At 43.6% G+C, this 15,268-nt stretch overlaps 1 protein-coding gene across 5 annotated transcripts in view; it reads left to right on the top strand.

Annotated features, from left to right (window-relative positions):
- The window catches only part of FRMD4A (FERM domain containing 4A), a 363,743-nt gene that overhangs the window by 123,654 nt on the left and 224,821 nt on the right, over positions 1-15,268 (top strand). For 2 of the 5 annotated variants that reach the window (XM_087874355.1, XM_060694937.2), the window contains exon 1: positions 3,917-4,393. The exons of the other annotated variants lie outside the window; for them this stretch is intronic. In XM_087874355.1, coding sequence (XP_087730481.1) covers positions 4,337-4,393 — 57 coding nt within the window. In that variant the 5' untranslated portion in view covers positions 3,917-4,336. Of the gene's footprint in view, positions 1-3,916; positions 4,394-15,268 lie in introns of those variants that run through there. 5 annotated transcript variants of the gene reach the window in all.

Here is a 15,268-nt window from a genome sequence, read left to right as displayed (position 1 = left end):
TCAAGGTTACTCACCGCTGAGTCTTTAATTGAACTATTTTATTGATCACACCTGAAAAATAAAAGCCCATTTTCCCTCCGCCTCTTCCCCTAATGCAGAATCTTGTCTTAAAAGCCGATGGATGACAGATGACAGATTGGTGAGACTTTCTTCACGGATGGTAAAACAACCAGTTTCTATCCATAATTCATCATGCCTCACTTTTGCAACCTGTTGTTGTCTTCTTTCAACACTTCTTTGTGTGTGTGTGTGTGTATATGTGTGTGTGTTGGCTCAGTGGCTAAGATGCTGAGCTTGACGATCGAAAGGTCAGCAGTTCAGTGGTTCGAATCCCTAGTGCCGCGTAACGGGGTGAGCTCCCGTTACTTGTCCCAGCTTCTGCCAACCTAGCAGTTCAAAAGCGCGTAAAAAATGCAAGTAGAAAAATAGGGACCAGCTTTGGTGGGAAGGGAACAGCGTTCCATGCGCCTTTGGCATTGAGTCATGCCGGCCACATGACCACAGGGACGTCTTTGTACAGCGCTGGCTTTTCGGCTATGAAACAGATGAGCATCGGCCCCTAGAGTCAGGAACGACTAGCACATATGTGCAAGGGGAACCTTTACCTTTACACACACATATTAAAAAGTTAAAGTTTGTCATTCTAATTCTGAGACCCTATTAAAGGCCATCTGTTCCAAAGCTAAGCAGATTGTGAATCTTCAAATCTTCCTCCTTGCTAAAAAAAAAAAAAAGAAAAAAACTAGTTATACAGGAACTCATCTATTACCTTACGCAAAGAATGGCAAGGATGAGAATTTGCCCGTTGAAGAAACATTTTGCTTTTCCTTCTTGATGGATGAAGTCATCCATCACACTGTGCCCTAAATGGATTGTCATACTGTTGTCTAACCGAAGTCATCCATCGCTCCTCATCTGCCAACGGTGGTATATGGCTGAAGGGAGGAGGGGGGGACAAACCCAGCTATAATCAAAACACATAGACAGAATTTATAACTTCAAATCCTCTACTTACTACAGCATGATTACTTACTTCTATAAATTGTCCAGTACATTTGTTTGTCTTGGCTTTGTCTGAGTCATCAGGTGACTAATATTGTTAGTGCTGCTCTTAAGGGAAAGAACCTTAACATGCTGTCAAACCTGGTTAAAAAAAAATGACTTCTGGACCAGGAAGTGGATTCTCCGAAGCTCCATTGCAGGCTGTATATGCAAACCACTTCTTTGACACAAACACAAATTCTCAAGTGCCATTGTCAACTCCTGGCAGGTTAACCTTGGCCTTGTGCAGTGAGTTATTTACAGGCCTGATGGCTGCACTGCTCTCCATCCATCTTCAAAAGGCGCACAAACAATGCCAAGATAAAATTTGATTTATTGCCAATCCCTCTCCTGGTGCTTCTTTTCTGAGGGACCCCCCCATTGGTGGTGTTGTGATTTGTGAGTGTGCCGCTTGCAGTAAGCAAGGGCCTGCTTTTCTCTTTCGTCTTTGCTGTCCTCACCAACCAGCAGAGAAAATATCTGACAGTAGAGTAGAGTAGAGTAGAGTAGGGTAGGGTAGGGTAGGGTAGGGTAGGAGAGGAGAGGAGAGGAGAGGAGAGGAGAGGAGAGGAGAGGAGAGGAGAGAATTGGCATAACATTAAAATGAAATTTCGCTGCATTCTGAGAGCATATACTTTTCTTTTTTTTTCTTTTTTAATTTGATTTATATGCCGCCCTTCTCCGGGGACTCAGGGCGGCTTACAGTGCGTTAAGCAATAGCCTTCATACTTTTGTATATTTATACAAAGTCAGCTTATTGCCCCCACAAACTGGGTCCTCAATTTACCTACCTTAGAAAGGATGGAAGGCTGAGTCAACCTTGAGCCTGGTGAGATTTGAACTTACAGTAATTGCAGACAGCTGGTGTTAATCTCAATGCTATCAGTCTGCTGAGCCACCAAGCCCAGCAGTATACTGAGAGCATATACACCAAAGACCAATTCTTTGGGTGTCCAATCACACTTCGCCAATAAAAGAATTCTATTCTTATTCTGTTCTATTTAGCTCTCAAAGGTTCACCACCTCCAATATACACTACATAAACATGACTAAATAAATAAATAGAAAATTATGCATAGACCCACATATATTACATGACACAGAGAAACAACACAGTCTGGTTTGGATGTGTACATGTATTAAAAAATCAACAACAACTATATACACAGTTGAGGCTGGGCAACATGTACTACACTGAGTCGATCAGAAAAGGTCGGCAGTTCGGCGGTTCAAATCCCTAGTACAGGTCTCCTGTGTGAGCAGGGGGTTGGACTAGATGACTTCCAAGGTCCCTTCCAACTCTGTTACAGTTACATCTTCCAAGACATGGTCGACTAACCTCCTGGTCCCTTTATTAAAAGGCAGCAGGTCTTCCATCAATAAATTAAGCAGCTCTGGGGTTTTGGTCTTTCTACAGCATTTTAAGTTAGAGTAGATTTGGTAGGTTTCATAAGAAATGTGGTCCAAAGCATCTGATAGCTCCAGGTGGCTTATCATCTCTGATCTAAGCAACAAAGATGATTCAGGTGTCTGGAAGCTAAATTGTAAGATAAGGGAACTAGGTATGTTTAGCTTAACAAAGAGAAGGCTTAGTAGGGGAAACATGAGAGCATCTTCCAGTCCTTGAAGGGCTGCCCCAAGGAAGAGGGGATCGATTTACTCTCCAAAGCACCAGAAGACAAGAAGGAACAGGTAGAAGCTCCTCAGAGGGCGATCCAACCTGGAAATGAGGAGGAATTTCCTGCAGGAAGAATGATTAATCAGCGGAAGAGCTTGCCTCCTGGACTTATGGCTGCTCCATCACTGGAGGTTTTCAAGAAAAGATTGAAAAGTTACCGTATTTATCAGGGATGATATAAGCAGGAGGTTGGACTAGAGACGTCCTCCAAGGTCCCTTCTAGACCTGGGATTCTATGATAAAACATTGTTCTGTCTATGCCCCAAATCTATGATGTCATCACATCGTGCATTTCCTCAAGCCAGTGGTGAAATCCAAATTTTTTTACTACCGGTTCTGTGGGCGTGGCTTGATGGGTGTGGTGTGGCTTGGTGGGCGTGGCTTAGTGGGCATGGCAGGGGAAGGATACTGCAAAACCCCACTCCTGTGGGAAGGATATTGCAAAATCTCCATTCCCACCCCACTCTGGAACCAGCCAGAGGTGGTATTCGCCGGTTTTCCGAACTACTCAAAATTTCTGCTACCGGTTCTCCAGAACCTGTCAGAACCTGCTGGATTTCACCCCTTCTCAAGCTATTATTCATATATTGTTCAGGGAAGTTTACCCGGTGATATCTGGAGATTCTCTTAGTCATCCAGGTTCCAAAGGTGCTTTTTTCTCAAAAGGCAACTGGATTTTGTATTTTCCTTGAAGATGTTTCGCTTCTCAACCAAGCAGCTTCTGAACTGAAGCCCTGGTGAATCCTCATGGAAGTGAGCACCTTTGGGTTTACCTGGCCATAATACCAACTTGAAGAGCCCCATGCATTCGACATTACTGAAAGGAAGATGCCAACTCAAGACAAGGAGACCAACATGGTTCCATTCCTTCTGCATGGCTTAGGCCCTGTTTTGTTTCTCAAGTATCTAAGGGAGCTAATAATATCTCGGTGGGTGAGGGGGGGCAGAGAGAGAGAATTAAAAGTCTCTGTGAAACTTCAGTGCCTTGTTTCAGGCCCATCTATGCTGTCCTCTGTCACGAGCAGACAGTGCTGAGTTTGATAGACCTTTAACAAAGAGCTATTGAGGAAAGTGGCTGTGTGAATTGGGCTGGCATTGGTCACAGCGCGCTTCTGTAGGCCTCGTTGCTCCCATTTCACAATGGCTTCCAGTGTGCTGAGCCATTTGCTGAAAGGTCAAAACTGAACAGCGAAATGCGCCAGAATCCAAAAATCTTGTTCTCCTATAAATATCAGCCTCTGTTAAGAGTCGCTGCACTCCACATCCCATCTTTAATGCAGCTGCTTGGTGGCGATTCTTCTCCGTGCGAGCTCTTTTTTCTGGTGGCTTTCCTGATGCCCTTTCTCCTATCTGGTGAAGTTCTCCGAAGGAGAAGACGGCAACTCCAGCCTCTTTTTAATGCCTTCATCTGCAGCTGAAGAAATCCAGATTGAGGTCCAGAGATCCTCAGGAGGTTCTCAGCAGAGTGGAGAGCCAGAGGTTGTCAGGAGGACTTAGTCCTTTCACGGTTCTTTAAATTGTCCAGCTTGGGATAGCTGAGGGAGTGAGATTGTTGGGAACTAATTGGGACTCTTCGCCCTTCTTGGCTTGCTGGATTCGAGCAAGGGTTGACTTGCCATGACGTTGGCTGCCAAGTTAGAAGACACTCTGGAGCACCTGCTGATGGATGTGTTTGTAAGTAGATCTTGGCTTTCTCCTCAAAGGGACGGGTTGATTGTTTAGATGGCAGCAAATTACTTTTAGTGTATATTGTGGTATGTATAATCTTTTTAGACTCCAGAGTGTGGGCAGATTGTTTAGGAATCTGTGTGTGTTGTAAGAGTTGAAACTGAAGCGGCAGCTTAAAGAGTCAAAGGGCAGAAACTTCTGAGGTTAAAGAAGGAGAAGCCAAATGGTGTTGACCCAAAAGGGGAAGAAGAAAAGGTGCAGAAGTTAAATCTGAAGACCATATATATTGGGTGGGACTTCAACCTTGCCTCTCCCATTGAGAAAGGGGTTGCGATATACCTGCAGTCATTGTAGAAGAATCTAAGAACACATTTATTGGATATATCTGGGACATATATGGGATCTGGGATAGACATTTAACCAGATTTCGTTGGAGATGACTCTGCCTATCAATCCAAACAATCTAAATTTACCTTATTCATCTGACAGAATCAAATCCAGTGTCTTTCATGTAATTGTTTTATATGGAGAAAGCCTACTGAATTCTGGAATATATAGTCTCCTTCTCCCTCTCCCTCTCCCCCCTCTCTCTCCATATCAAAAAAGCCAGATGGTGGTAGCTTGTCATCATCATCATCTTTTAATGACCCCATAATCCCTTGTCAACTGAATGGAGCTAGCAGAGTGTTTTACTGGCCAGATGCCCTTCCTGTCGCCAGTGAGGAGTTTTGTTCAGCAGACATATTCCCATTGTGCCCAGAGAGAGAAATAGCTGCCTCTACCTAGGATCGAACTCACAACCTCCTGATTGCGAGGCAAGAGCTCCACCTCTAGGCCCCGCACCACTCCCATGATGGTAGCTTGTGATGTAGTCCTTTATACTCTATGTTGTAACTAGTGTTTGCCCATGCTTTGCCTTTCAAACATCTACAAGCATTCTCAAATGATCTACAACAGTCTTCCAGATGGGCCTAGACTACAATCTCCCTACGGTGGGGGCTCTTCCAGATTTAATAAGCCGATTATAAATGATAAACCTGAAGGAGCAAAGCTGCCTTAATACGTAGCAGATGCTGTGGAGACCCTTTTGATTAAAGAGTGAAGAAAATCGTAATTACAACCAATAATAATTTATGGATGAGCCTACTTGAGCTTGTCTGCTCTGTGAGAAGATAAGTAGATCAAAAGTCGAAGGAAAAATATCTCGCCCATTGGCACATCGTCCCTCTGAGCTTCCCAGAATCTGGGTAATATTCCACACATCTGAACCATTTTTTTTTTTGAATGGACCATTGTTACCCAACAACAACTGTGCTCATGACATATTTTTCCTGGTTATTTCTGACTTCCAAAAAGCAGAACTTGTAAAAGATGCTTCAGCCCCAAATCTCAATTCACTTGGCTCTGGAAATTAAAACCCAGTGTTGAACTAGCTCCAAATTATTTTATTGACCCACCTTATGAGTTGAATGATGCGGCCTTCCTAAACTCAGCTGGATAGTAGAGTTAAGTGAAGCTTGAGTGCTTGGTTTCAATGATAGTTCAAACAAATAAAACTCCCTCAAAGCTTTTTCAGGCAGCCATGGTGGTTCTGGCACATCTAAAACCAAAGATGAGCAAATATGTTGCTTCACTTTATTCTGTTTCAGAGCTGGTCAGATTTCTCTTAGAGCAGACTGGAGACTAGGGCACTGGAGACTAAAACAGATGAAGAACGGTTGCAGGAACTGGGTATGTCTGGTCTAATGAAAAGAAGGACCAGGGGAGACATGATAGCAGTCTTCCAATATCTCAGGGGTTGCCACAAAGAAGAAGAGGTCAATCAGAGGTGGGTTTCAGCAGGTTCTGACCAGTTCTGGAGAACCGGTAGCGGAAATTTTGAGTAGTTCAGAGAAGCGGTAAATACCACCTCTGACTGGCCCTGCCCCCATCTATTCTCTGCCTCCCGAGTCCCAGCTGATCAGGAGGAAATGGGGATTTTGCAGTATCCTTCCCCTGGAGTGGGGAGGGAATGGAGATTTTACAGTATCCTTTCCCTGCCATGCCCACCTAGCCATGCCCACCAAACCACGCCCACAGAACTGGTAGTAAAAAAATTTGAATCCCGCCACTGGGGTCAAGCTATTCTCCAAAGCCCCTGAAGGCAGGACAAGAAGCAACAGGTGGAAACTAATCAAGGAGAGAAGCAATTTAGAACTAAGGAGAAATTTCCTGACAGTCAGAACAATTAACCAGTGGAACACAGAAGTTGTAAATGCTCCAACACTGGAAGTTTTTAAGAAGAGATTGGATAACCATTTGTCTGAAATGATACTATAGGGCAGTGTCTCTCAACCTTGGCAACTTGAAGATGAATGGACTTCAACTCCCAGAATTCCCCAGCCAGCATTGAAGTCTACTCATCTTCAAGTTGCCAAGGTTGAGAAACACTGCTATAGGGTTTCCTGCCATGCAGGGGGTTGGACTAGAAGACCTCCATGGTCCCTTCCAACTCTGTTATTCTATTCTATTCTAAATGCTAAAATTAACGCTGCTCAACAATTTCCCAGCAGCATGAAACTTAATATTCAGATGAGCATCTGGCTATTCAGCTGGGTTATCTCAGATAATTACTGACAAGCTCTGCAGAACCTTCTTCCCATCCAGCCTTTTCTCTGTCAGGGTTATTACTTTAATGCCCCCCCTTCCCAAGGCCTTATGTCTTCCAAATTGCCAAATATACATATACATATACATTTGCAAATCATGACAATACACAATTCAGAGACCTTAAAAACCCCATCGATCCTACGGAATTGTGCCAGGCTGAGATGGAGGAACGTGTTCTTATTGATTGATTGATTGATTGATTGATTGATTGATTGATTGATTCGATTTATATGCCGCCCTTCTCCGAAGACTCAGGGAGGCTTACAATGCGTTAAGCAATAGCCTTCATACTTTTGTATATACCTGCTTAGTAGGGCTTTGCCCCCCCCCCCGCTGTTCACCACCATGAGTCCTTCAGGAGAAGGGCGGTATAGAAATTCAATTAATAATAATAATAATAATAATAATAATAATAATAACAACAACAACAACAACAACAACAACAGCTTACATCCTCCGACGATACCTTAACAGTTCCTAGGTCCTTGGTTAGGACTCGAGCTGCTGAGCTATTAACCAGCCTCAAAGGCTGTGAATCTCACTAAAGATTAACCAATAAATAATAATAATAATAATAATAATAATAATAATAATAATAATAATAATAATAATAATAATAGCTTGATACGTATGTGTGGTGCTACGTTAGAAAGAGTCAAAAGACCTGTTGCATCTGGATGTGTGATGATGGGAGTGCAAGCTGAAAGAAGGACAGCGTTCCAGGGAAAGTCCTGTTTCCCATGACCTCCGTAGGATTTTCCTTCTCTAAGAAAAGTCAGCTCAATCCCCTCCTCCACCCCAAATAAGCAGGTTACAAGGCTTAAGTGATTTGGGATTAAACAAACCCTTTCCCTGCTTAACTGAGTCTGGATTAGCACCTGGGTCTGATGGCCATCCACTCTCTGGTTAAACATCTCCGATGAAGCCAGCGTTCAACCAAAATCTACTTGGAATCCATAGTTTCGTTTTCTGACTTCAGAATAATTCTGCCTTGTCCTTCTACATCAGAGGTCTTCAAACTTGGCAGCTTTAAGATTTGTGGAGAAAAGGAAAATAAAATAGAACTAGGAACATGAGAAAAGAAAGGAAATAGCTAGATAGGAATGGAGTACCAAATAAGAAAACAATAAATTAAAAAGGGAATTCAAGATATCGTTATATAGGTAAGGTGTAGAGATATAGAGAGAGGAATATAGTTTACCGATGTGAATATCTAAAATACAAAGTTGTAAGACTTGATATATGTTTACTTGTTGTGTATATCGTATTGTCATATTTCTGTTTGTTTGTTTTCTTTTTTTTTTAATCAAAATAAAAAAAACTTTTTTAAAAAAAAGATTTGTGGACTTCAACTCCCAAAATAGCTATGCCGGTTGGAGAATTCTGGGAGTTGAAGTCCACAAGTCTTAAAGCTGCCAAGTTGGAAGACCTCTGTTCTACATGGAAACCCTTTCCGATCCTTGAAGGAAACCATCCTGACTCTCTGCAGTCTTCTTCATGCTAAACCTGCCCAAGACCTCCAACCATCCCTTGGAAGTCTTTTAGTCCAGACTTCTTGTTATTTGGATTACGATATGACCAAATGTACTTTCGTTTAGAAATTCCTTCCCAAAAGGTAGAGCCCACAACTGGATTCAGATTTAAGGCTCAGTTTCCCCTAAAGTAGAACAGAGAGGAAGTAGAGCATGTTGGTGGGAATATTCTCGGTGGTTTCTTGAATAGACTGTGGTTTACTGTTAGCTTGTTTGTCTGAGTTGGTAGTTCCTTGATTGGGGTGTTAATTACTTCTTGATTGTCGATGTAAGATTAATTCTGGCATTAATCTCTACTTATCTGGGTACTGATGGCTGGTGAGAAGGTATTGTGGTCCTTTTGTTTCCTTTTCAGCTAGTCGGTTGTCTCTTTTGAATGGCACGTTGATGTTGTTTATCTCTAAATCTTAAATAATATTTGGCTGGTTGGTTTAGAATAGGAACCACTGTCCATAGGATCAAGAGAGGCACCTACTGTACAAAGGAATGGAGGAAGGATTTTTTTTTTTAAAAAAAATCACAATTCTGAGCAAATTGGCTGTCCTCATTGCTTAGTGGCTCTTGGCACTAAATATTTAATATATTAATATTTAAATATCTGCAAGGCTCCTGAGAGAGATCAGGGAACTTTATAGACAGTAAAAGGATGGATGGGTTCAGAGCCATCTGGCAGGGCCGGCCATGCCAAGCCAAGACAGGAGCTTAAAGGGAAAGCAGGGATCGACAGGAGGCACACGGATGTCGTTGCTGTCATGGAAATCAGTCAAAAAGCAGCTCCGAAACGGAACTGATCAGATACTAAAACAACATTTTGCAATTGTACTTAGTCGTAGCCGCAGCAGAAGATGGCCAAAATTGCCTTAGTTCTTTCAGCAATTGATGGTCACGTTTTCCCAGTTGACACTATGCTTAAATCTGTCCATATCAGGGGTATCAAACTCAAGAGCCAGCCAGATCCGGCTCACGGAGTGCTTAAATCTGGCCCGTGGGCTGGCCTGGAAATATCAAAGGACCTGCCCGCGATGCCTCTGCCGGCCAAAACCAGGCTGAGATGTTGTGGTCCGCCAAACCCTAAGAGCCATAGGAAATTTACAATAGGAACAAGAGAAGGTAAAAAAATAAAAATAAATTGAGAATTGCAACTATGCATTTTATTTTTTTACATGCATCACTTTTACACGTGGGCGTCCACTTGTAGTGTCCAAACCCAAAGCACAGATGTCAGGTCAGGACAAAGGAAATTGTACAAGAAGTTGTGCCATTGCTTCACTGTGATGCAATTCATGAAGTGGCTCGAGGCCATCCATTTTCAGCCGCAATCTGCCTGATCCACAGGATAGATCTGTTTGTAAGGTTATTGAAGTGATCCCCTTAAGCCAGCTTTTGACCACGTTACAACTCAGGGAATTAGACGGCATTTGTTGTTTCAAAGCAACCACAAGGAGAAGTTCAAAAGTCTACAATAAATTTTGCAAGCCTAAGCAACCGTAGACTGCATCTCAGTTGTTAAGTGCCTTTCCATTAGCTGCTCCTAATTGCACGATGGAATTTATCCTCCAGTTGAATTTGACTCCCACGGCCTCTATAGCAAATAACAGAGTTGGACGGGACCTTGGAGGTCTTCCAGTCCAACCCCCTGCTCTGACAGGAGACCCTGGACCAATTCAGACAAACAACTCTCCAATTAAAAGCCTCCAGTGTTGGAGCACCCACAGCCTCTGAAGGCAAGCTGTCCCACTGGTGGAATCATGGAAGGATTTCTATTCCTCGTAGTCATCTGGTCATTAGGCCTCTTTCTGAGAGTTGTTGAGGCCACTTGGAGGATTATCTGTGCCCTTCTTCCATCTAGTTTATTCAGGGATGGGATTCAAAAATTTTAGCAACTGGTTCTCTGCCCAGTTGCTGGGTAGGCATGGCCATGGTGGGCATGGCCTACTCGGCTTCCTGCACCATGGCAGGGGGTGTTTTCGCCCTCCTCAGGCTCCAAAGGCTTTCCTCAAGCCTCCAGGAGGGTGAAAACAGCCTCCCCCAGGCTTCGGAGGCCCTCCAGAGGCCAGAAACGGGCCCATTTCCAGACTTCCGAAACTTCCGGGAGGCCCATTTTTCACCTTCCCAGAGCCTCCGCGTGGCATCCAAAACGGGCCGTATGGAAACTCCTGGGAGGGGAGGGGTGGCCGGGGCCAGCCAGTCCTTGCAACTACCAGTTCGGCGAACCAGATGTAAAATTAGCATCCGGTTTGCCCGAACCGGTCCTAAATGGCTGAATCCCACCCCGAGTTCATCCTTCCATCCTCAGAACTGAAGAAAGTTCTTGGATGAGAAGCGAAACGTCTTCAAGGAAAAACTAAGTCCGGTGGTCTTTTGAAAAAGCCCCTTTCGTACAGAGAAGGTCTGCCATTCTCGCCAGAGTCATCCTCTTAACTTGCCAGCAATTGTTTGCTGTGGTGTCCCGTTTAAAGGCGGTGAAGTTCTCCCCAAGCTGGAAACAGGGTTCCCATCTAGACAGGATTCCCTTGAGCTGGTTTGTGGGGTTAAATCAAGATTACATTCCAGTGTTCACCACCCGCAATTTAAAAGACTGCATTTCTTTCTTATCTGTTCCTGGGGGTTCTTTAATTAACCTTCACAATATATGTGCTGTCTGGATTTGTGGGGCTGTCCAAGAGTATGGTGAATTTGTGTAAGCAGACGGGTGATGGATGGCGCTAAACTTTGGGGTACCAGACCTCTGGGGTGTTTATCATTATGAATTCTTCAAAGAAAGAGAAAGGAATAGACTGCTCAGGCATAAATTCTTAATGGGAATGAGTCTGTAAACCACGCTGAAATATACTTGGTATTATTGATGGGCTTTGCAGGACTAATAAAAGTCATTGTTGCCCATACAAACGACTTCCTCCAAGCAGCTGTTTATATGACACCCCCTATCAATTTCCGGCTTTGCCCCACTGGTGTTCATCAATTACAGCAAGTGAAAGTTCATGTTGTCAACAATTACAGATGTCTATTTAAGGAAAGGTTCAGCAGAAGATTCGATTCAATCCAGAATAGAGCTGGAAGGGACTTTGGAGGCCTTCTAGTCCAACCAGTGGTTTGGCCCGGTTCTCCCGAGCCATTAGCGGTGGTGATATGATGTCACCGAACTGGTTCTGGGCCCCACCGTCCAGTGGAACAACTTGCCTCTAGAAGCTGTGGTTGCTCCAACACTGGAGGTTTTTAAGAAGAGATTGGACAACCATTTGTTTGAAACGGCATAGAGTCTCCTGCTTGAGCAGGGGGTTGGACTGGAAGACCTCCAAGGTCCCTCCCAACTCTGCTACAATGGTACCGTGGTACTCAACTGCTTTGAAACTCACCGAATTTGACACTCAATGCATTTTAACATGAACGTTTTGTCCCAATACTCATTGTTTGTTTAGTACACAATGCATAAGCTAGAACGTATCTGTGTTGGCTGCTTTGTGACTTTTCCTTATTGGAAAAATGTGTTTGATATTCATCATTTTTGGTACTCATCTCGCCTCCCGGAACCAATTAATGATGAGTACCGCGGTAGCACTGTATTATTATTATTATTATTCTGTTGTTCCGTTTCTAAGTGGACATACAAGGAGGTCTTGGATTGCAGCTGTGGAATTAAACTCTCTGTCCAGGTACTGGAGCTGCCCTCTCTGAATGACTAGACTAAAAGTGGCAGAATTACGCACGGATGACTGAGTGATGGACGGAGGGAACGAGCTCACAAGACAGGCTTTTCTCTGTCGATTACTCCAGAGTTGTGTTACACTGCACACCTGTCATTCCCTTTGGCTTTCAAGAGGCAACAGGAGAGGCAGAATTCAAGGTGATTCCCGATGTTGTCCTTTGGGTCTCTTTCTCTCCGATTCGGAAAAATTTATTTTTCTTGTTCTTTCCAGATTCAGGACATCCTTTGAAGGATTTGTAGGGCCTGGTAGCCCACTGTAACAACCTTGCCAAAAAGGCACTAAGAGTTGTTAACCTAATTTGCGTAGCTTCTTCTCTGGTAATAATTGTACTACTAACTAGAGCATACAAAACATTTGCTAGACCAATTCTTGAATACAGTTCATCTGTCTGGAATTCTCTTTGGCTTTGAAACGGAGATGAGCACCGCCCCCTAGAGTCGGGAACAACTAGCACATATGTGCAAGGGGAACCTTCACCTTTTTTATATATCTCTATCTCTATCTCTATCTCTATCATATCTATCTATCTATCTATCTATCTATCTATCTATCTATCTATCTATCTCTATATCTATAAGGCACATGGATTTTGCCAAAATGAACCATTGCTGGGATGCAAAAATTCAAAGCTAATTAATAACTAATGTTATCATATGATGAATAACTGAGGGTAACATAATTGGGAGGGGGAATTAAAGCTAGAGCAGCCACTTCAAAGGACTTTATTCTCACTTTGCTAGCACTCCAGACAGATTTTGTAACTCACTGCTGTGCGGTAGTCAGAAAAAGGGGTTTGCAAGGGTTTTTTTTTTTTGAGGGGGGGGAGAGCAGACAGGTGGAACTGACTCAGGAATAATAAAGGAGCCCAGGATTTGAATTAGAAGGACAGTTTAATGCTAGGGAACTTCATCTGGAGTGAGTCACAACTATTTCAGGAATATGAAAAGGGTTTGCAGCTGGCAAGGCATTAAACATTTTTAACTTAGGGCAGAAAAAATAAAATAAAAGCTTGCAGGAAACCCATCCAAGCTGCTTCGGTTTGCATTGATTGCTAGGACTTTTCCTGCAGTCGCTAAACACTGAAATTTTAGCCTTATATTTAAGTTGAGTAACGAATAGAATGGACAGCACAACTGGATACTGGATTCAGAAGGAGGTAGCTAACTCAGATATGTCTACTCTAGTGAATAGTGAATAGTCTAGTGAAGGATTTGTCTAGTCTAGGGAAAAGAAGGACTAGGGGTGACATGACAGCAGTGTTCCAGTATTTGAGGGGCTATCACAAAGAAGGGGGCGGTCAACCTAGAGCACTTGAAGGCAGGACAAGAAGCAATGGGTGGAAACGAATCATGGAGAGAAGCAACCTAGAACTAAGGAGAAACTTCCTAACAGGACAATCAATCAGTGGAATGACTTAACTTGAGAAATTATGGGTGCTCCATCATCACTGGAGGCTTTCAAGAAGAGATTGGACAGCAACTTGTCAGGAACGATATAGGGTCTCCTGCTTGAGCTTCAGTTGGACTGGAAGACCTCCAAGATTCCATCCAACTCTATTATTCTGCTATCCTTCCTTCCTTCCTTCCTTCCTTCCTTCCTTCCTTCCTTCCTTCCTTCCTTCCTTCCTTCCTTCGCCATCTCTGGAGGTTTTCAAGAAGAGATTGGACAACCACTTGTCTGGAATGGTCTAGGGTCTCCTGCTTGAGCAAGGGGTTGGACTGGAAGACCTCCAAGGTCCCACCAGCTCTGTTATTCTGTTCTTTAGATGCTGAATCTCAGTCTGGTGAATGGAAAACTTGTGAGAATTGGCTTTTTGTTCCCAGAAATGTTTCCATCTTTTTCTCTGGGAACATTACCACAGTTTTCTCAGCTGGTGCTCCACGAAAGACTGCACCTGGAAAAACAACAACACAAGTTTGTGCAACAACCGTTTAACTCTACATAGGTTCATGGCAGCACCTGTTCTGTCTCCGTACCACACCCACACACCCACAGACGGCCCGGAGTTAATAAGCCAGACGACAAAACTTTTTGAAGATAAAGCTGGCAGCAACCCAGTTGCTAGCTGCCAATTCAGACTTTACTCACACAAAACAAAGATTAGACTGCAAGCATTCCGATAAAACAGGCAGAGTGTCAACAATACAAGGATTAATCCAAATGCAGTCCGATAAAGCAGGCAAAGTCCAGTAACGCAGAGATCATGGAGTATTTCCAGTTTTTGCTCGTCACAAACTGAACCGGCCACCACACCCACATTTATACCCTGTGGGGTGTGGTCCAGTGACTCAGCTAATCTCTGGCACGCCTTCCCTTCTGCTGTGCACGCTTCTCCCTGTGCCTCTGTCAAGGGTCCAGCCAGCACTTATCTTCCTCATCGCTGTCCACCTGTGGCTGCAGGGATGTGCTTGGCTCTGAGCCTATCGTTTGGCCTTCGGTGTCCTCCAGAGGCATTGCCAGAGAGGAGGGTCCTGGAGAGGGAGGCCTTGCCAACTCCTCTCCCTCACTCTCAGAGTCTGCATCTGTCGATAGTCCAGGCTCAGGCAACGGAGCCACAACAGCACCCAACAGAAATTAAAATGCCCTTAGTACAAAATACACGAGTTAAAAAAGAGGAAAGTCTAAAGCAATAAATGTTAATTCAACAGTCTTCAAACATCAATGGTAATATAATAAATACATCTTAATCAATGGCACAAACGAGACAAATAATAATCCATATCACTATGCCCTTCGTACAATAACAGCACAGAGAAACTAAATATGGAGCCTTTTTGACGTGGCCCACAAATTTAAACAAACTCCCATAACTTTAAATAGCAACTTATGACCACGTTTGATTGATGTCCAATCATCACCGCCGTCCATTATCCCAACAGGGCAACCTCCGTTTCACTTAATAATCAAACGGAGACTGGAATTCCCTGCTCTTCGTCCTAACCACAAGCCACCCATTAACGGAGTCTGTTAAAAATAGATATGAATGGATGCAA

The sequence above is a fragment of the Pantherophis guttatus genome, chromosome 7, assembly GCF_059756535.1.
Source record: "Pantherophis guttatus breed Tessera chromosome 7, ASM5975653v1, whole genome shotgun sequence".
In the NCBI taxonomy this organism is placed as follows: domain Eukaryota; kingdom Metazoa; phylum Chordata; class Lepidosauria; order Squamata; family Colubridae; genus Pantherophis; species Pantherophis guttatus.
This window is presented reverse-complemented; position numbering and strand designations above follow the sequence as displayed.